General features: G+C 31.1%; 2 protein-coding genes across 4 annotated transcripts in view; one reads left to right on the top strand and one right to left on the bottom strand.

The window, feature by feature from the left end:
* LOC111634469 (patched domain-containing protein 3-like) overlaps window positions 1-7,848 on the bottom strand; it is a 20,935-nt gene extending 13,087 nt beyond the window's left edge. The window contains exons 1-2 of one of the 3 annotated variants that reach the window (XM_023379243.1): window positions 7,815-7,848; window positions 7,520-7,698 (exon numbers count right to left, since the gene is read on the bottom strand). The gene's annotated coding sequence lies outside the window, so the exon portion shown is untranslated. The other 2 variants (XM_023379242.1, XM_023379244.1) reach the window with 2 other exon arrangements.
* Window positions 7,849-10,013: 2,165 nt separating this feature from the next.
* On the top strand, window positions 10,014-20,932 carry LOC111634481 (patched domain-containing protein 3-like). The gene is made up of 6 exons (XM_023379254.1): window positions 10,014-10,634; window positions 15,167-15,242; window positions 15,348-15,696; window positions 18,334-18,815; window positions 18,892-19,224; window positions 19,294-20,932. The coding sequence occupies exons 1-6, from the start codon at window positions 10,014-10,016 to the stop codon at window positions 20,583-20,585; spliced, it is 3,153 nt and encodes a 1,050-aa protein (XP_023235022.1). The 3' UTR covers window positions 20,586-20,932.
* The last annotated feature ends 440 nt before the right edge of the window (window positions 20,933-21,372 follow it).

Genomic DNA, 21,372 nt, shown 5'->3' with positions numbered 1-21,372 from the left:
TTTCAAGAGAAATCTTGGGCTATAGATTATGTTAAAAAGCATCAATTATCAGCGAAAGACAATGGCAAGTCGATTTTACTACCAAAAAAATTCATGGATTAAATTTTATAGACGAATATATATTAATAATTCTCAACCACATCCGATATTAGTACAAATTGTAAACATTATTATCGCAAATTAATTTTATAATTTAATAATTAAAAAGAATTTATTAAACTTTGTCTTATTTTAAGTTGTCGTGTTTTAATTTACTTGGATATTAAAACAATAATTTTTTTAAAATGTAAAAGAAAATGACATAGAGTATCGAGATCTTTTAAGAAAACGGAAGAAATGAATTGAGAAGTTTTCTAAATATTAAAATTATTTATAATTTTAATTTACTCAAGAAATTTTTCATCTGAAAAATTAATTTATTAGGTTATAAATAATAAAAGTTAATAAGGTTATAGAAAATAATTCTTCCAAACATTCACGAGACATTGTTCTAACTACTCAGCGGTCTCACAACTGAACGACACACACGTTAAGGTCAGGAAAATCAAATGGTTTTTCTATTCTACTCCGGTGGTAGATACAGTCCGCCAAAACTGTTAAGTTTTCCCCCACACACTATCAGGAATTACTCAAGGTCAGGCATGCATGGTTAATCCTTTGAGGATTAACTTAACGTGTATGGCTGCCTTTATAAGATTCCCGTTAGCCGTAACAGTGGGACACGACTTTGTTCACCCTCTTTAAAGCTTAATTACTCCTGTGCTTTTTGTCGAAAATTTTTGAAATTTTTGCAGGGAGGTTTGTTTATTAGGTAGATTAATGATATTATATTTTGGGAGTTAAAGGTCGACGGGATGGGGCGATAAAGGGGGATCGAGTGTCATATCTCGAGTAAAGTCGGACTTAATGACGATTTTATACGTTATTAAGGGGCACGCAAAAAGCCTTATTTGTTTTACTGACATTAATACAATCGCAGTTACTAAAAAAGAGAAGTAAAGTTTTTGCTATTTTTCTGGATTNAATTACATATTAAAATTACACATTATGTGTAGTGTTACACTAGTATTCGGGTATATTCTATGTATTACTATTAGACACGCGGTAGATCACAATAGTATTCGGACAGAAGAAATAAACAATGATAGAATAAAATATTTTATACATTTAAAGCTGAATTGGATTGAGATCGGGTGATTATGGAGGCCAAGGAAGTACAGTACTTTTATATAGTGAACATCAAGAAACTGATTTTCGAAGTGTGCTTTTGATCATTGTCATGCTGAAAAACAAACCCTCGATGCCTTAATCTTAACCTGACTTTAATTTTCTTAAAATGTAAAAGTTACTTTAAGTATTTATAACAGCTAAATAGCAATTGTTAACAAGGTAGACACGAATCGCATAAATGTTTCCAACACCGATACATCACTTGTGTTTGTATATTACTAAATAATAGGAAATCTAATTTAATATATAGACTATATGTACAATATGCACAGGACCACAATAATTTCGTATATTGAATGTTGTAGTAATTACTTACGGAAGGAAAGCCAATAATAAACTAGATATTCCTGATTTCTATATGAAAACGTTACGCTTCCGATAAACATAATTACAGAAGAAAGCGCCGAAATGATTCCAAATCTAAACATAGATCTTGCATATATTAACGCTTGCTTTTAAATTTCTAATTACATTAATTCACTTAAACTCAATCAACAAGAATATATTTCCATATTTATCACGGTGAGAATTAAATTTTAACACAAGAATTTAAAATTACAAAGTTAGACTTCCGGGTTTAAAGTGTTTTTAAAACTTTTAAAGGCGAATCATTTATGTTTTTAAAGTAATTTTTAAAAGGTGAATGCTCAGACAGACTTGTCTTAAAACTAGATTTACTCCTTATTAAAATTATTAATATAGAAATAGAAATAGGTTAATCAGTGTATTTCATTATTACGTCAAGAGTTATATATAAATGTTTAGTTATATAAAGTTATTAATAATAATTTTAAAGTGTTTTCGATTGATTATTTTAATTAAATTTATTTATTTTTGTTTGAATTTTACGTGTTATTTTTACGTCATTCTTATAGTCACTAGTTGAATAGATCGAGACGGTTCCAAGATTTTCTTGGGACCGTCTCGATATGTGTGTATTTACTGAACGTATTACTGTGCCAGTTGCTGTGAATGCAAATTTATCTATGCTAATTACCTGCTAATTGTACGGAAGGAGACGGAGTTCTGGAGTTAGCTTACACCTGACTCTTCTGGATAGTGGACAAAGATGCCTTCGCTGTTGTTCGTGTTACGATCGTGTATACTAGTGGTGTGTCTGTGGCATTCAAAGTCTATGGTGGCCTAAATTATCCTTAACAGCCCCTCACTATCAAGTTAGAACGACATCATGCTTTTATACGGCCTTTAAACTCCGTCAGGTGTGCGTATTATCATTCGATGTGTTGTACAGGCATGCTTAGTCGCGGGTTCGCACCCGACAAATGGATTGCTCGAGTGAAAGTTTCCTTGTGTAATACCTTAATAGGAACCAAGTTTTCCAGAAGCAGCAACCGTTTTGGTCGCTGCTTCTGGAAAACTGCATTGCTGTTGCTATTGTTGCATTGCTGTATGCTATCAAACCAAATCTGGTATGCCCGGAGTTCCAATAATTATTTCCGTAAAAATGTATTTCACGGACATAAACAATCTCTAGTTGGTCTGAAAAATATTTAAGTTAGTTACCAATAATAAGAAATTGCTTATATAATTTTCCTATTGTTTAACAATATGATATACGAATTTTTTCGATGGTAGCAATTTCCTAAATTAATATTTTTTCTGTTTTCCTTCCTTCTATCAATAATAATTTTTTATTACGGATTATATAACTTAATAACATTCTTAATTTCCTTAAAAACTGGCTTGAACAATAAAGTAGAAGTATCGCTTTCTGATTGGTAAATACTTTTATAAGTACAGGGAAAGATTAATTACTGTAATCTATAGAAAAGGCAATTCTCAATAGGAAATTCTTCTGTAATATCAAAATTATTACATTTACTAACGCTAAAGAGAATCCATTATTGGCAGAATTTCAGCTAAAAGGTAATGCCTAAGATAAAACATTATATTTTAAGGTAAAAATTAGATATAAAGCGTTAAAATGATTCCTTTTTTATATTAGAATAAGTGTTATTATGAGTAAAAACTATAAAATTATTAACTAAGTCGGTAGTAAGTATCAAATATTGTTTATCATTAGATGTTACTTGTTATTAATAATAAATAAATAAATAATTACATCAAAAATTGAGGCAATCGAATTAATGTTATAAATTGTTAATTATCCCATGGGCAAAAAAAGGAAATTGCCTGGGAAACCAACCGACAGAGGACCTAAATCAATCTTTTCTAAACCCATTACAGCATTAAAAATATGGAAATTTAAATTTTGCCATATTTGGGTATTCTAGATTGCCGGTGTGGTGCGGGTACAGGATGCACTGACACAGCGCAGAAATGGAGTTAAAATACGAACGATAATACCAGAGTATTTACCCAAAATTGCCCGAAAAAAAATGTTTGAAATCAATACTGTACATAATGTCCCGTAATTCAAATTTACCTAGGGCCATTCCTATCTATAATGCACTACCGAGTACAAACCATGAAGGTTATATACTAAAACCTCCTTGGTACAAATTGCTTTTAAGAGTTTAACTATTTTTCTTTGACACAGAGAAAAAAGTTTTCGATAAAAGTTTATGATTTTATTAATAAAAAAATACAAAAATCTAAAAAAAAAATTGGGTGTTCCATTTGAAATTTCCATGCAGTCTGTCGCCCCACATAGAAGAAGGGATAGACCAGGGTTTATTTTTTATGGCATTAAACAGACTCGTCTGAAATATCAAACTTTTATTGCGTTAGAAGCATATTTTCCGAGCCATTAGAGAGGTTGCGACCGAAGTTTTCATCCGTAAAACGTGAACGTCGAACGTCGAGCGCCACTTACAAGATAATGGTGCTCGACGTTCGACGTTCACGTTTTACAGATGAAAACTTTTGGCCGCAACTTCGCTATTGAGTCGTAGCACTTTACACCAAACAATCTGTATCTGTATATACAAAGCTCTTATACCCTTTTCATTCCAAAAATACTAGATATATATTTATTTTGTTAATGTAATTGAATAATTTGAAACTTCAACTCATGAAGAATAAAAACCGCGACTTTTGGAGGTCATCTAAAACGTAGAAACTTCAACTTTTTCCTCTTCCTATTATTCTTTTTTTTTCAACAGTATTCTTTCAGCAGATAATAACATTATTATATAACTATTGTCTTTGTAATAAATACAAATTATGATTAAAAATCATAAATAAATTTTGTCAAATCATAAGTAATTTCTTCAACGTTTCCTGATGTAAACACCATATCGACAGTGGTACTTGACATATGAATCACAGTAACTCTTGACGTAATAATAAAATACACTGATTAACCTATTTCTATTTCTATATTAATAATTTTAATAAGGAGTAAATCTAGTTTTAAGACAAGTCTGTCTGAGCATTCACCTTTTAAAAATTACTTTAAAAACATAAATGATTCGCCTTTAAAAGTTTTAAAAACACTTTAAACCCGGAAGTCTAACTTTGTAATTTTAAATTCTTGTGTTAAAATTTAATTCTCACCGTGATAAATATGGAAATATATTCTTGTTGATTGAGTTTAAGTGAATTAATGTAATTAGAAATTTAAAAGCAAGCGTTAATATATGCAAGATCTATGTTTAGATTTGGAATCATTTCGGCGCTTTCTTCTGTAATTATGTTTATCGGAAGCGTAACGTTTTCATATAGAAATCAGGAATATCTAGTTTATTATTGGCTTTCCTTCCGTAAGTAATTACTACAACATTCAATATACGAAATTATTGTGGTCCTGTGCATATTGTACATATAGTCTATATATTAAATTAGATTTCCTATTATTTAGTAATATACAAACACAAGTGATGTATCGGTGTTGGAAACATTTATGCGATTCGTGTCTACCTTGTTAACAATTGCTATTTAGCTGTTATAAATACTTAAAGTAACTTTTACATTTTAAGAAAATTAAAGTCAGGTTAAGATTAAGGCATCGAGGGTTTGTTTTTCAGCATGACAATGATCAAAAGCACACTTCGAAAATCAGTTTCTTGATGTTCACTATATAAAAGTACTGTACTTCCTTGGCCTCCATAATCACCCGATCTCAATCCAATTCAGCTTTAAATGTATAAAATATTTTATTCTATCATTGTTTATTTCTTCTGTCCGAATACTATTGTGATCTACCGCGTGTCTAATAGTAATACATAGAATATACCCGAATACTAGTGTAACACTACACATAATGTGTAATTTTAATATGTAATTTTTAATATTATTATTACAAAATGGCAAAAAGCTTAATTTTGAAGGTAGGGACGAGATTTATAAAAAAAAAAAAAAAAAAAAAAAAATATAACAAACAACTTACCCCACAAAAATTTTGAAAAAAAATTTAAAGTTTTTTTTAAATTATTTTTCTGTGTTTTATTTCTATTAAGAGTGTTTTTCCTNCGCTATTGAGTCGTAGCACTTTACGCCAAACAATCTGTATCTGTATATACAAAGCTCTTATACCCTTTTCATTCCAAAAATACTAGATATATATTTATTTTGTTAATGTAATTGAATAATTTGAAACTTCAACTCATGAAGAATAAAAACCGCGACTTTTGGAGGTCATCTAAAACGTAGAAACTTCAACTTTTTCCTCTTCCTATTATTCTTTTTTTTTCAACAGTATTCTTTCAGCAGATAATAACATTATTATATAACTATTGTCTTTGTAATAAATACAAATTATGATTAAAAATCATAAATAAATTTTGTCAAATCATAAGTAATTTCTTCAACGTTTCCTGATGTAAACACCATATCGACAGTGGTACTTGACATATGAATCACAGTAACTCTTGACGTAATAATAAAATACACTGATTAACCTATTTCTATTTCTATATTAATAATTTTAATTAAATGTAAATCTAGTTTTAAGACAAGTCTGTCTGAGCATTCACCCCTTTAAAAATTACTTTAAAAACACGAATGATTCACCTTTAAATGTTTTAAAAACACTTTAAACCCGGAAGTCTAACTTTATAAGTTTAAACTCGTATGTTTTGAATAATTATTTACAAATAAATAAACTTTAATTATAATAAAACACTAATGTACTGTACTGAAACACTTTCTATACGTTTGTACTGTACATCAAATAGAAAATATCTACCAGTCATTGTAATAGAATATTATTATATGAGAGATAATTAGATGTCAGTAATATTGTTAACACGCGTGCTATTTTGTCGACATGTGAAATATGTAAATAATTTAAGAGCATAATAGTTTATTGTATCCAATAACAGCAGCTATTATTCGAAGATACAACAATGTTCAATTATATAATAGCTATTGTTATCAAGTAGCCACATAAAAGTTACAGCCTATTCTTATTAATACGTTACTAGGAAAACATATACAAAATAACTAATCTCTCATAACGATTACATTAAAACCTGTCCAAAACGGTGCGATTTTCTGTTAAAAATGAACTTGTTTAAAACGGAAACCTGCCAAACCGAATAAAGTATTTGTTACCGTGCGATTCCGGCTTACACAGGTTTTACTTATTTTTTACATCTATAATTTTAGTTTTTAGCTTTAACGGTTAGACACAGGTAGGTTAACCGAGGTGTCGGATAATCGAGGCTCTACTGTATTTAAATATTAGAGAGGTTGCGACCGAAGTTTTCATCCGTAAAACGTGAACGTCGAACGTCGAGCGCCACTTACAAGATAATGGTGCTCGACGTTCGACGTTNAGGTTTTACTGCCGTACATAGATTGTATCTAGTTAAGTATAAGATATTAACAAACTATAATAAAATAATTATAAAATTATATACATAAATCTGTCTAAACGGGAAAAATTCTTAGGAATTTTCTGTGTTAAAAAACACCCGTTCAAAACGGAAACCTGCCTAACCGAGAAAAATAATTAATACCGTACGAGTCCGGCTTACGCAGGTTTCACTGTATTCTGCCAAGTTCTTAAATGTATTAAATATTTAATATATGAAGAGATAAAGGCTCAAATAGTTAATAATACAGTACACTTACCTTTAATTCTAGTGTATAACGTTAAACCTACTTTTTTAAACAGTAATATTTAAATTTAAACTTAAAATATATAAAAAAAGGGAGGAAAATTTAGCGTACTAAAATAAACAGTCCGAACGAAAGGTTATTCACTACTAAAATATGCGTGTCTATTGTCTTATAGTATGCACTATATTAGTCTTGGTATGTTTTACATACGCAGCAATTTTCTAACTTTTATGCTAAACTTTCACTTATTTGTATATAAGAGATAACACTAGAATTACTGAGAAATATAAATTTTACTCACGTGTTAAGTAGTTAAAGCTTGATAGTGTTTTCACTGCATGAATTTATACCTCTACAGACCATTTCATTAACGTCGAAGGGGGTAGCAGACATAAGTGAAGACAGCTGTTTCAAACGACCATTTTTCTCTTATAATACTCCTCCTCCAACGTATTTTCTTCTTAATTTATAAGTAAAAACCTGTGTATGACGAATAGACAAAATATTAATTAAAAGTTTTAATTCCTTTCAATCGGTGTACTAAATTAAAAGTTTGGGGAGGAAGTTAAGCGTGCTGTTAGCACTGTCCTAATTACGTTTTTGAAATAAAAACAGCTCGCTACGTAGATAATACGTCATCGCTTATGTCACATACTACTGTTAAACGCTTAAGTTATTTTATATAAATAACAAATGAAAAAGCTTGAAAGGTGACTTCGTTATTTTTAACTTTTCGTTTTATTTGTGTCTAGAAAATTTAAATCGGTGATGCTCAATAGACACAGATTTTTCAATTTTTCTCAATTTCAAGGTTATCTTAATCCCCTTACATTAAATATTTATATAACAGTATTATATACTGTTAATAAAATTCGTAAGTTAACCCTCTATCTCTTCACCCCTTGACCTTTAACCATAAAAATTGGATAGTATCAACGTCCCTTGTATTCAAGTTACCGTGCCAAATTTCGCTTCTTAGTGTTTGTTCTATGTTCTATGTGATATTAAATTAAATAGAGACCAACACACACACATACACCCATGGAATTTCCACTTTTTATTTATTTATTTATTTTGGGTTCAGAGAATTTTAAAACATCGAGAATGGTAAAAATTTGATACAATTCCAGTACTTTCCTTTAACAACCAGGAAAATAATATACAGAAATATGGTTAAACATAATACTTATACACATACATTATGTGTTAACAATACTCAGGACATTAAATTACTACACAGAAAGCTTTTTTCTGCGTGTTAAGTTCCACAAAACATCATTGAAAATTGCTTCACAAGAGGAGGTTTTATTGCCAATGATTTGTGTGCAGACACTTATCTGAGATAGTTCTTTATTTCAGGAATGATGTCTCAAGGGTCATCGCGGATAATAGAATTCTCCTACCAGAAAAAAAATTAATTTACTATTAACAATTAATGTATAATCCTATACGTACAATACTGTACAATCAAGCAACTGTTTAATTACTGTACAGTGGGGGTATTTATATGTGATGTAGTAATTTAACTAACATACAGCACAGAAAAAGAGACTTACCTACTATACACTTTGTATGTAGTGTAGTCCTTATACCTTATTTTTTAATTAAACAATAATACGTTCAGGCTCGTGAGTAGGATTTTTAAAAGGGCAAAGGTTTCATTTACGTTAGATCTCTACCGTTTAATGGGATATCAATAGTAATAGATAATGCAACTTCAACTTCATTACACAGAACAGAACGTCGATTGCAAATACTATTAAGGTCGATAAACCATTGACATCGACAAACACTTCAACTCGTCTCTACATCTATCGATTGACAAGTACACGTAGACAAGATGTAAGCAAATACTTACTAATCTGTTTAGTGGAGTCGTTCGACTCGAGAAGCATCCGAGTTCCACGTTATCGACACTACTCGACGATAACCAATAGAAATTTAAAACACTCACCTCGTGGTTTACACTCGCTGTATGAGTAAAAATAATAGACATTTGTGACGTATGCGAAGAGAAGTCCTCGTACAATTACTCGACTATTTGAATTATTGTTACGGTTCATAGGACAGCATCCGAGACTAATTTTTGGTAAATTGGAGACAATTTTATAGGAAAAGAAGGCTGTTATATATAACAGAGGAAAAGTATGACAATCGGTCAGAAATTTTTGCATTTTTTGGACTCAAGACACATTGAAACGTCGAGGAATGCAAAAAGAAATGAACGTTTATAAAATTTAGCGATGTACTGTACACTTGGGGATTGAATAAAGTACATAAAGTCTGTCGAATGACTCTCAAACACTGTGTAGTAGAGATAACAGAGACTTATCAAACTATACTGAGGGCATCAAAACGACACTTCTATCAACAATGTCCAGTTATAAAGTTGCATTCTGTCGATAGAAGTGTCATTTTGATGCCCTCAGTATAGTTTGATAAGTCTCTGTTATCTCTACTACACAGTGTTTGAGATTCATTCGACAGACTTTATGTACTTTATTCAATTCCCAAACACTTATTCATTAGCAATCATCGAGACAAGAAGCTGTAATTTACTATATAAAGTCTCTTCCATGCAATATTAGTGTTTGTAATGAAGAGTATAATAACAACTACTTTAACCGAGTAGCCTGTCTACCATATCGATTCTATAAGTAAGTAAACTTGGAAACGTTTTATTTATGTAATTTAAATTTAAAAACGGAAAATTTTCTTTTAGGCATCGACAAAAATTCAACTCGGGGCGACACATAACGGACAGAAATGTTTTCAGTTCAAAACGAAGACCTAACATGGCATCAACTAGTAAAGACATTGGACCAAAGAATAGAAGTCAAACTATTACTAGGCGTGTGGATGGCATTGGAAAGCATATTGAAGATAATTTGAAAAGTCGAGCATCAGAGTTTATATTTTATGCTCTAGCATTGGATGAAAGGATAAAAATTGTCAATTGGGCAGATACTGCCCAATTGACAATTTTTATCAGGGGTGTTGATATCCATTTTAAAAAGACGGAAGAATTAGAGGCACTGTATCCACTTAAGGACACTACAAAGTCACGAGATTTGTTAGAGGCAGTTACATCGACATTGAATCGCTTTTCGTTACAACTTAACAACTTATCGGGCTTAACAACGGATGGTGCTCCAGCAATGGTTGGGAAACACGAAGGTTTAGTAAAATTGATTAAAAACGAGGCTTCCAAAGTCGATAATACTTCAATGCTAAATTTTCATTGCATTATTCATCAAGAGAATTTATGTTCGAAGTCCCTTAAAATGGACCATACCATGAAAGTGGTTGTCAAAATAGTGAACTTTATCAAGTCGAACGGGTTGAATCACGGTCAGTTTCAAGAATTTCTAAAGTCATTGGACTCAGATTATAATAACGTTACATTTTATGCGAAAGTAAGATGGCTGACCAGTGCCTAAATGTTAAAAAGAGTGTTTGATTTGCAGCAAGAAATACAATCATTTTTTGCAAGCGAGTCAAAAAGTATTTCAGAGTTTGAAGACAAAGAGTGGGTTTGCGACTTTGCATTTCTGGTCGATATAACTAACCACCTAAATGACTCGTCTACAAAAGAATTACTCGTCTACAAGGGAAAGATCAATTAATTAATAAGATGTATAATCGTATTCCTTCATTTCAAATGAAACTTGGTCTTTGGGAATAACAGTTGAGGACAAAAAACTTTACTCACTTTCCTACATTGTCATTGCAACCAGACGTCACACAGGAGGTGGCGGATAAATACGCTTCTTTGATATCTCACTTAAATTTCGAATTTAAAAACCGATTTCAGGATTTTGAAAAACATCGTGTGCTTTTTCTTGCATTTGCAACGCCATTCACGGCACATTACCAGAAAGATTACAAATGGAACATTGTGAAATATGTTGTGATACACAGTTAAAGGAGAAATTCCATCAAGTTGGTTTAGAAGAGTTCTATCAAACGTATTTGGACAAGGATAAATATCTTGCGTTTTACAAACATGCTCTGTCGATGGTTTCGCTATGTGAAAACACTTCTGCGTGTGAACAGCTTTTTAGTCGCATGAAGTACATCAAATGACAAGTGAGATTACGAATTACTGATGTTCATTTGGAAAACTGTTTGCGTGTAGAGAAAACATCAATGGAGATCAATTTTGATGCACTTGTTCTGTAAAACAAAGTCAGGTGTCTCACTTTTAAATATTTTTAAATTGTCTAGTAAATAGTGTAAGTTTGATTCTCGGTTATGTTTTATTTTCTTGAAAAAAATAAATACAGTAGAGCGTCGATTATCCGAAAGTCAATCATCCGAAAGAATTCCAGTCGGCAAATTTAAATTTTCGCTAGTGCTGTGGCGCTGCAATCTTTGGTTATGTTTTGGGCTACTCAAATATTTTCCGTTTTTGATACTAAATTAACTTCTGAAGTATAATTTTTTATTGTTTTTATATTTTTCAATATATTTATTTTGTTCGTACAAAATAAAAAAATAATTTTTAACGATACAATAGTCTTCGTTAGGCTTAACATCGACGAAAATTCAACGCGAAGCGACACGCAACGGAGAAAAATTTCAACACGGGATAAATTAATATATTTTTTCGTACATAATTGGTTATCCGAAAAATAAGTTATCTAAACAACCCCAGTTCCCAATTGATTCGGATAAACGACGCTCTACTGTACTATTATAAAGAGGTAATGTTTGTAAGTATGTAAGTAAGTTTGTATGCAGCAGGTAATCTCCGAAACTACTCATCCGATTTCAAAAATTNAAAAAAAAAAAAAAAAATAGGTTCGTGGCCCGGCAGGAAATATTATTTCTGAAATTTGGCCCGCCTTCTGAAAAGGTTGGCCACCCCTAATGTAGAGCATATCACTAACAGAGGATAAAGTGACTACTGGACAAATAGCGTCATCTGTAGGCAGCAATTGTTGTTACATTTAAATAATATTTTCTGTTAAAACAATAAAATCTTTCATATTTTTACTTTTTATTTATTCAATTACTAAGTGTATTTTTCTTCTAGTAAAACTGGAAATAACGTTGGACTTTAATTTTTTTCATATTATTAAATTTAATTTATAATTAATTAAATAAATTATTAAGTGATTTGTACTCATTTTACTACAACGTAAGTTTGAAAATTCAGTAGATATAGCTTCTATCTTTATTAATATAATGCAAGGAATAGGAATACAAGGAAACAGGAAATAAATGCAAGGAACAGGAAATTAAAGTACTTAAATTTACAGGTAGATTTAAAAAAAATACAGGCGAAGCATCTTTAGGTCTTCACTGATCCAGTTTAGAAGGAATTGCCCCTCAGCGATATCATACCCCTGAAATAGAATGGATAAGATAATCTTTTATCCAGCTCAAACTATTTGATAAACTAACATTTTCAACCAAGTTTATAGTCCTTTATCAGATATTAATCAACAGATCAGACACATTGATAGTGTGTGACCGCTTTGCTATTGTGAGGAAGATCATTGCTCGCTCTCTTACAGCACAACTGTATCTACGCAAACAATTAGAAGACGTTTTCATGACGATGAACGGATCCAGATGACCTGATAAACTTATCTTAATGCAGGAGTTCACGGTGCTGGACACTCAATTAGAGAAATCTTCTGTTCGCTGATGAATTTTGCTTCAGTGTAAGCCAAAATGATAGAGAATGATTTAAAGAAAGTCATAGAGGACTAACACCCAGCATAATGGTATGGATAACATCATATATCTCTTATGAACACTAAAAAAAATTGACAGCATAGCGATATGTCGATTTGATTTTGGACCCTGTTCTGTAAAGTGTTTCTGACAGTCTTTCAACAGGACAATGTCTGTTTACAATAGGTTCGTGTGTGTCTTCATGCATTAGATTTTTTGCCACGATCCTCATACTCTTTTGAATTTATAACCACTGAACACATATGAGACAACTGTACTTGAAAACTTGCCTCTCTGACTTGTATGTCTTCCATACTCGGGTGGTGTGGCATGGTAATGACAGATAATTTTCTTGATGGTACGTTATGGTATTATATATACAGGCAGGGTACAATGACGAGTATTGTGTTTGATGCACACATATTGTTTTTGTTTTAAATAAACGATCCATTTACCAAATCAAATTTAGTAAAAGTATTTTGATTATGGAAGTAAAATAAAACAAAAAAAAAAATCCAGATTATTTCGGTTCGAAGATTTGTACTTTAACTTAATAACAATATGACACAAGACTATCTGTAAACATACGCACATTTAATAATATAAGTTGCTTCATAAACACACATGTATTACCCATTTTTCCTAGCCACACTTCAATCACTAATAGTTATTTATTTAATCTTATCGTAGACTTGATAAAATAACAATAACAAAACTGAATAATCAGCATGTTAACATTGCGCAAAAAACAACCCTCTATCTTATGTAAGAAGATTTTAATTGTGTAGATTTATTTTATTAAATTCAAGAAAGAAAAGACACCATTCATTCTTACTCTTGTGTTTCTACAAACAAAACGTTTTTATTAAAAATTTCACTAATAAAAAAACTAATTTCTTATCACTTATCTATTTGGGTTTATTAATGATGTATGCATTCCAAAGGACAGTTCTTTGAAGATATACTTAAGTGATTATCAAAATTCTATAATCTCTTATCGTGTTTATGTAAAAATAACCTGTATATTATATCTTAACATATGATTCTACAGTCATTGTAAGTAATAACGCTGACATGCACCATAGGCAAATTTAATCTACGTATCATAAAGCGTTAATAATTACAGAATAATGTTAACTATAGTAATTAAATTATGTGAATATTGATGAAAATACTTTCATTATTTAATTTATTTCGATTCTAAAAGGTGGGTTTATATTTATAATTTTAGGTTAACGTCAATTTTAGTTCATTTAATTAATATATATTACAGTAAAGCCTCGACTTGACGGATTCGGGAGAGGGTTTACTTAAATATGCTTTTTTTTAATTTATGACCTTTTCTTGCATTTTTGTAATTTGAGATTTTCCTTATATTTTAAAGGCTAAATCTTTTTTGCTTGTTTAATTTTCTTATTTATTATAATACAACTTTTAAGAATACTTAAACGTTTAAATGTTAAATTACGTTTATTTATAGTAAACTGTGGAGTAATATGAACTTTAAACACTTTAAATGATTAGGTTAATGACATTTAAACTAACGAAAATAAAATATTTATATAAGATGAGAAAGCGTAATATGTTGTTTTAGATATTAAATACACTCTGTGATAAAAATAAGTTCACAAGAGGCTCAAGAGGCTCTTGAAGAGGCTCAAATTGTTCAGAATTTTCATTGTAATGTTATTTGAAGTTCTTATTTGTTTGAAAGTGTTGATCTGGGAACCCTCTGGTATGTACAGCTAGTTTTCCAGGGCTGTTACTGTCACAATTCTATGCTTTTTAGTACCGGCTAAAACTTCCATCTACTAGTATGAGGAGCATTTGTAACATCTCCAGGAAAATATATAGAAAAATAACATACGATGCCTGTATGCCTCAAGTATCCAGATAAGAGGAAATCCTATAAGGTACTAAACGTTGAAACTGTACCATTGTTGTACAGGAAATTGCTCCATTGCTATGATATTGTAATTACTTATTACCATCGTCATTACGTTCGCACTAGTTCTAACTCCTCCTATTTGGTGCGTAACTTTTTTGTCAATGACTGTATTTAGATTTACTCACCATTATTTACTATATTATTTAATAAAAATTAGTAGTAAACGAATCTTATATCATATACGGTATAATTTCCTTCATTCTCTATAACCTCTTTGGAAACCGTTTGGGCATTCAACTTTAATCTTTAACCTTTTATTTAATTTGTCTTAATACATACTTCTATAATTATCTAATTAATTTTAATTTGTTACAGATACTGGAAATGGGTTGGAAAAAAGAAAATGTGCATATAGTTCGAAAAAGTTTATCATTTGTTTATCGAAGAATTGGTTCGTGTATCGGACGTCATCCATTATATTTTGTAATCATTCCAATTATTTTTACTGCATTTATGTGTTTAAATTTATTAAAACTTCATTTAAATTCGGATACAGAGAGCTTATATCTTCCAAATAATGGTAAAAGCATGGAAACTAGAACATTGATCGAAAAATTATTTCCACAAGATTTAAACGATTTCGATATTTCAAGAATAACAAGAATTCGAGGGAATTTATTTATTATAGCTTCAGCTATAGATGGTGGCTCTATGCTACATGATTCTATATTCATGGAACTACAAAAGCTAGATTTTGTAATTAAGAATATTGTACTTCATTGGAATGGGAATAATTTAACTTATAATGATGTATGTAAGAAATCCAAAGGAAGTTGCATTAATAATGAAGTTTTAAATTTAAGGAATAAAATACAAGATATAAAGAATAAAAAGTTTCGAATCAAGTAAGTTTTTAAATTTTNCTTTTTTGCCTTCAACTTTGAAAAATTCTAAATTTTTTAAGAAATTGTAACCTTAGTAACCTTTTGTTTTAATACTTGTATTTAATACGTAAATCGATAATTAAGGTTAATACTTTATCTTTCGGCCATGTAACCACGTTGCTGTTTTCTGTAAACTAAATAAAAAAAAATTCTTTTTTGTTTATTCTGTAATCTGATTGTTGTATAGACGATTGTAACCATCTGTTCCTGTAAATGTATCAGGACCAATTACTATGTAAATTCTGTAATCTGTATTAGGAAATGTTAGCCAATTTTTATATCTATTTCTGTTTTTTAATAAATGTGGTGCCGCGGCCCATGGATCCCCACCCTTGCCTTCCTTCCCCTCCCCTTTTTAATCTAGTTACTTTCACTTTTCTTCTCACTTCTTTTCCTTACTACAGGGCTAAGTTTGTCTTGAACAGACAGTTCTCTACTTAACTTTATACTTATCTTATCTTATCTTATATAATTAATATGCAGTTTTATAGGAATCGTAATTATTGGGACCGTAATTATAGGGGGGTCGAATATAATTTATATAATACTATCCAGACGATAGAAATCTCTCCATAGCGTGGCGCTACGGACGGCGGGAAAGTAGTTCGGCTGCCCGATGACGTTTAACGTAATTATAGGGGGTGTTTTACTGTTTTTTACGGATACCATCACAATTTTTTTGCAGTTTTATAGGAATCGTAATTATNAATATTCCAATAAATAAAAATTTCTAAAATTGTTGCAGATACAGTTGACCCCCCTATAATCCTATTGTTTCCGTTATATATTGCGTTATATATGAATTCCATGTTGTACGAGTCACTTATATTTTACAAATGCGTGTGTCGGGCTGAGAACGGCTCACGTATTTGTAAAATCTAACTGACTCGTACAACATGGAATTAATATAAAACCGAATTATCAACAGGTTATAGGGTTATAGTAATATACGAATCATTTTTTTCACGAGTGTGGTCTTTCCACATTGCGAGGATCCAACAATTATACAATTACTAGGATGTAGGAATACATATTAATTGAACTTATAAGCTTTAAAAAATTTATAATGCTTTGACCTGCAAATTATCTCTCAAAATATTAATATATTTTTATTTTTATTATTTTCTATGTAAATTTCATTCATAACTTCCAAACATTCCTCGAACGAATAATATAATTTGTTACTAACTTCATTAATTCTTTCATCCTTGTTAACAATTATAGAACAAAATTTTCCATTTCCATTCCATATTTCGTCGTTAACTTTAAAATAACGTAAAACAATGCGGAAATTATCAGGAATATCGAAAGAAAAATTATTCACTGCAGCAATACATGTATCTAAAGACTTGTACAAACGAGGAGAAACAGAATAATTTCTATCTCCGTCCTAAGTAATAATTAAACCGTATGTCTTCACGATTGTGTGAAATCCGCGATTTTTACGCAGATGTCAGAAAAAACTTTGTAAACAACTGCGATGAAAAAAAACACTCTTGGTGAGAAGTATATCGGAGATCACCGATAGTTTTCACACTTAGGTGGAAAAGTTGACACTTAGTCGATAGAACTGCACCGTTAGTGTCAACAGAAGTCGATCAAGTAACTTCTTTTCCACGAAAAACGTATAAAAGCTCGAGTCCCCGAAAGCTTCGGGCAATCAAAGGAAGTTGTACTTATAACTGTCTGCATCTTGTTTCCATACACCGTACATAGCGTCCTAAAGAACATATGACAGACCACACCTTTGAACTTTTATCGCCATTCTACAGTTCCTGCGCCGATTACGTTTCATACGACCCATTCAACGAACGCATATTAGACATATCCTCATAGAAGTATTTGTATTTTTTGAGCTTTGTGAACTTTCTCTCTCTCTGGGTCGCCAGGGGGCAGTCGTCGGCGTTGGACGTGTGTGTACTTTACTCTGTTTTTGATTACCCGCATCGACGATATTTCTACTAAATCGTAGGTTTGATGTATTGTATTCTGTTTACTGATGTCTCCCGATTGTTTTTAACGTTTTTTTCGTGCAAATCGGTTGAGTATCTGCAGAATAACGGCTGTTTTTAGTCCGCGACCACGTGGCTACACGGTGCATGTTTCGGATCGCGTTTTCTTCGCAAACCCTTTGTCTTAAAAAGTAAATGTTTAATGTATATCGTGGATAAAGGTTACTATAGTGTACTTGTGCCTTAAATCTCATTGTAAATTGGTTTTTTCTTTCTCGTCGATTAACGACGATCCGGACTTTTGTGTTTCACGGGCTTGTGACCGGCCACCTGCTTTGTTCCGCTGGCCGAGTGCCGGGTGTCACGTTTGGAATTTTTTGCTTTCTATTACAATGTATTGGTGTAGTTCTAAGNTCGGCTGCCCGATGACGTTTAACGTAATTATAGGGGGTGTTTTACTGTTTTTTACGGATACCATCACAATTTTTTTGCAGTTTTATAGGAATCGTAATTATTGGGACCGTAATTATAGGGGGGTCGACTGTATAACGACAAGTTTTCATAGAAGACATTCTTCAGTTAGTAGTAGTAATTTAAAATTAATTAACACGTGTTATAATTTTCTAATTACAATCTCTTTTTCTAGATATCCTGTAGATAAAAACTCAACGAATATCATTATATATCCCATTATGCTTGGAAAAGTGTCGACAGATAAATATAACTACATAAAAGATTTCAAAGCAGTCCGTTTGATGTATTTTATTGATGATAGGAATTCTACAATACGAGAAATCACAATTAAATGGGAAGAATGTTTCGTAGAAACCATTTCTAAAATGGTATTTTCACATATTTGTATAAGTATGCTTACTGGAATGCTTTATGAAAAAGAAAGCACCAACATATTTCCACACGTAGCTCCATTTATCGTCTTCAGTGGAATATTAATGATAATATTTGCAGTGGTAACGTGCCTTACAACAGACTGGATTACAAGTAAACCGTTAGTGGGTATTGCTGGATGCTTCTCTGCTTTGTTTGGAGTCGTAACAGCTTTCTGTCTGTTATTCCTTTTTGGTATGGACTATGTAGATTTAAATCTTATGGTTCCATTTTTAGTTTTAGGTATGTTTTATTTATGAATATTTTTAAATTACTTGATATAATTTATGTTAAATTTGTGTATAATTGTATTCTGTAGGTATCGGTTTAGATGATTCTTTCGTTCTATTGGCAGCATGGAGAAGAACTAACGTTAAAGATCCTGTCGAAAAGAGAATGAGTGATACGTATTCGGAAGCAACTATATCAATTACAATAACGTCACTTACAAATATAGTTTGTGCATTGATTGGTATAAGCATTCCATACAAAGTGATCCAAACTATAAGCATTTATATGGCTTTAAGTCTGTTCATGGATTATGTTTATCAAGTGACATTCTTCGGTGGTTGTCTTGCAATTAGTGGTTATAGAGAAGCCAAGAATTTGCATGCTATATTTTTCACTCCAGTAGCTAAAAGTGAAGAAGCAGGTAATATTTTTAATTAGCAAAACGCGACGAAAAAGACCTTAATAATTTATTTGTTTATTTTTCCAACAGGTTTATTAAAGTATTTGAATTGCTTCTGTTTATCAAAACACAGAAACGAGAAGACACCAACTAACTGCTATACAGACAATTTAGGAAAATTACTTACAATTCCAAAAATTAAATTTCTCATTATGGTTTTATATATTGTATTTTTGGCAGGAGGAATTTACTGTTTAAAATATTTACGAGAATCAATGAATGCGGAAGTGGCATTTCGCAAAAATTCTCATTCTCTCAAATTTTTGAGTGATTATAATAAATATTATTCTAAATATCGGGATAGAATACAAATTGTAATTGATTCACCCGTAGATTACTCAAATCCTACTATTCAATCGAAAATAAATGAATTAACAGTTCGACTAGAAAATTCACCTTATATGGCTGGATCAAATTTCACCGAATCCTGGTTAAGAATGTATCTTACATTTATTAAAAGTTCATACTCGTGGATATCTCTACAAGGATATAACACGAGTAACTCCGAAGATTTCATAGAAGCATTACGTAATGTTTTTCTAAAATTTAAATGGGCCGAAGCTCTAAATCAAGATATTGTTTTCAGTAAAGATGGGAAGAAAATATTGGCATCAAGGTTTTTTCTTCTCACTAAAACTACCGATCATCCGAATAAAGAATTAGAAATATTCTATAACATGTTAAAACTAACTGATGAATCTGATCTACCAGTTCGAGCCTTTAATTTTCAATACGTATTTTTTGATGTTGTCCCTTTAATAATCCCTACAACTAAACAATCTTTGATAATAACTTCTTGTTCGGTTATACTCGTATTTATGATATTTATGCCAAATCTTTTCTGCGCTGTAAGCATCAGCTTTACAATAGTCTCTATCCAATTGATTACAATTGGATACATGTCGTTATGGAATATTCAGTTGAATATGTTTATTATGATTTTATTGATTTTTACAACGGGATTTTGCACAGATTATTCTGCTCACGTATGTTACGCCTTTGTGAATAGTAAAAAAAATACTTCAGATGAGAAACTGAGGGATGCTCTACAGGCTGCCGGATACGCCGTTATACAGGGATGTTTGTCTACGTTTATAGGAATATCTACGGTAATATTAGCTCCATACGATGTTTTCACCGATACTTTTAAGCTGTTTACCATTATAATAATTACATCTGTTTTTCACGGATTATTTATTTTACCTGTTATCTTATGTTTATGGGATAACTTCCGATCATTTTTATTTACAAATCATAAGAAGAAGCAACCTATTTCTGCAAAGGTAGATGATGTTCCTAATGTAAATAGCCATTTATTTTAATGAAATCTCTTTATTACATTTTAAAATAAAGTCTTATCCAAAGGTAGTCGTGTAAGAATAATCCAGAAGGCAGCTATTGGGCATAACAGTTATCCTAGTTCCTTCAGCCCGATGATGTAGCCTTTCTCAAACTCTATCAGTTGTACTGTACATGGTACTTTTGACTGTATCGTACAAGCAACGGGTACATTGAAAATCCTGAACACAATGATCCTCTATGATGGTTAAGTAGTGGTACAGTATTACTGTGATATTACCTGGGGTGCAATCGGATCATTTACACACATATCTACCCGAGAAGCAGCTGTATGTTAAGTTTTCAATAATCAGACAATTCTATTCGGGTGCCTCACGTTTTTGTCAATGTACAGTACATTTAATACGAAATTTAATTGTAAATAATAATGTAGATTTAATAAAAATCAATTTAATAAATGCTTCAAATTAATAATTAGTCAAAAAGTAACAAAGTTTACAATAACCCTTTTTATTTCCTGCTATTTCAAAAGAATCTGTGTTGTGCACCACAAAAAAAAAATAATAAAAAAAGTGTCTTCTTGTCGCCTATCTATAAAGTGGAATAACCCATAATAAACTGTTAGTTTTCACAGTTGTTTTGAATAATATAAACTGACAATCTATTGTATTTTTACGTGTTTTAAACGAATTTAAATTCGCCAACCCATCAAAAGATGGCGCTAGTGTATTAAAAAAGTACTTATACAGTAGACTTCGCTATAACACTTGATAATTCCGTGTTATATGAATTTCGTGTTATACGAATCAC

Source organism: Centruroides sculpturatus, unplaced genomic scaffold (assembly GCF_000671375.1).
Source record: "Centruroides sculpturatus isolate CEXI.00-Female unplaced genomic scaffold, Cexi_2.0 scaffold710, whole genome shotgun sequence".
NCBI lineage: Eukaryota > Metazoa > Arthropoda > Arachnida > Scorpiones > Buthidae > Centruroides > Centruroides sculpturatus.
Note: the sequence above shows the minus strand (reverse complement) of the source record. Positions and strands in the feature narration are given on the sequence as shown.

What these genes read in the sequence shown, in the direction of transcription:
- LOC111634481 (XM_023379254.1), top strand. Translation starts at nt 10,014, where the DNA reads ATGGCATCAACTAGTAAAGACATTGGACCAAAGAATAGAAGTCAAACT. An exon ending in GGTTCCATTTTTAGTTTTAG is followed by an intron (nt 18,816 to 18,891) that starts GTATGTTTTATT and finishes TGTATTCTGTAG; the next exon opens with GTATCGGTTTAGATGATTCT. An exon ending in AGCTAAAAGTGAAGAAGCAG is followed by an intron (nt 19,225 to 19,293) that starts GTAATATTTTTA and finishes TTTTTCCAACAG; the next exon opens with GTTTATTAAAGTATTTGAAT.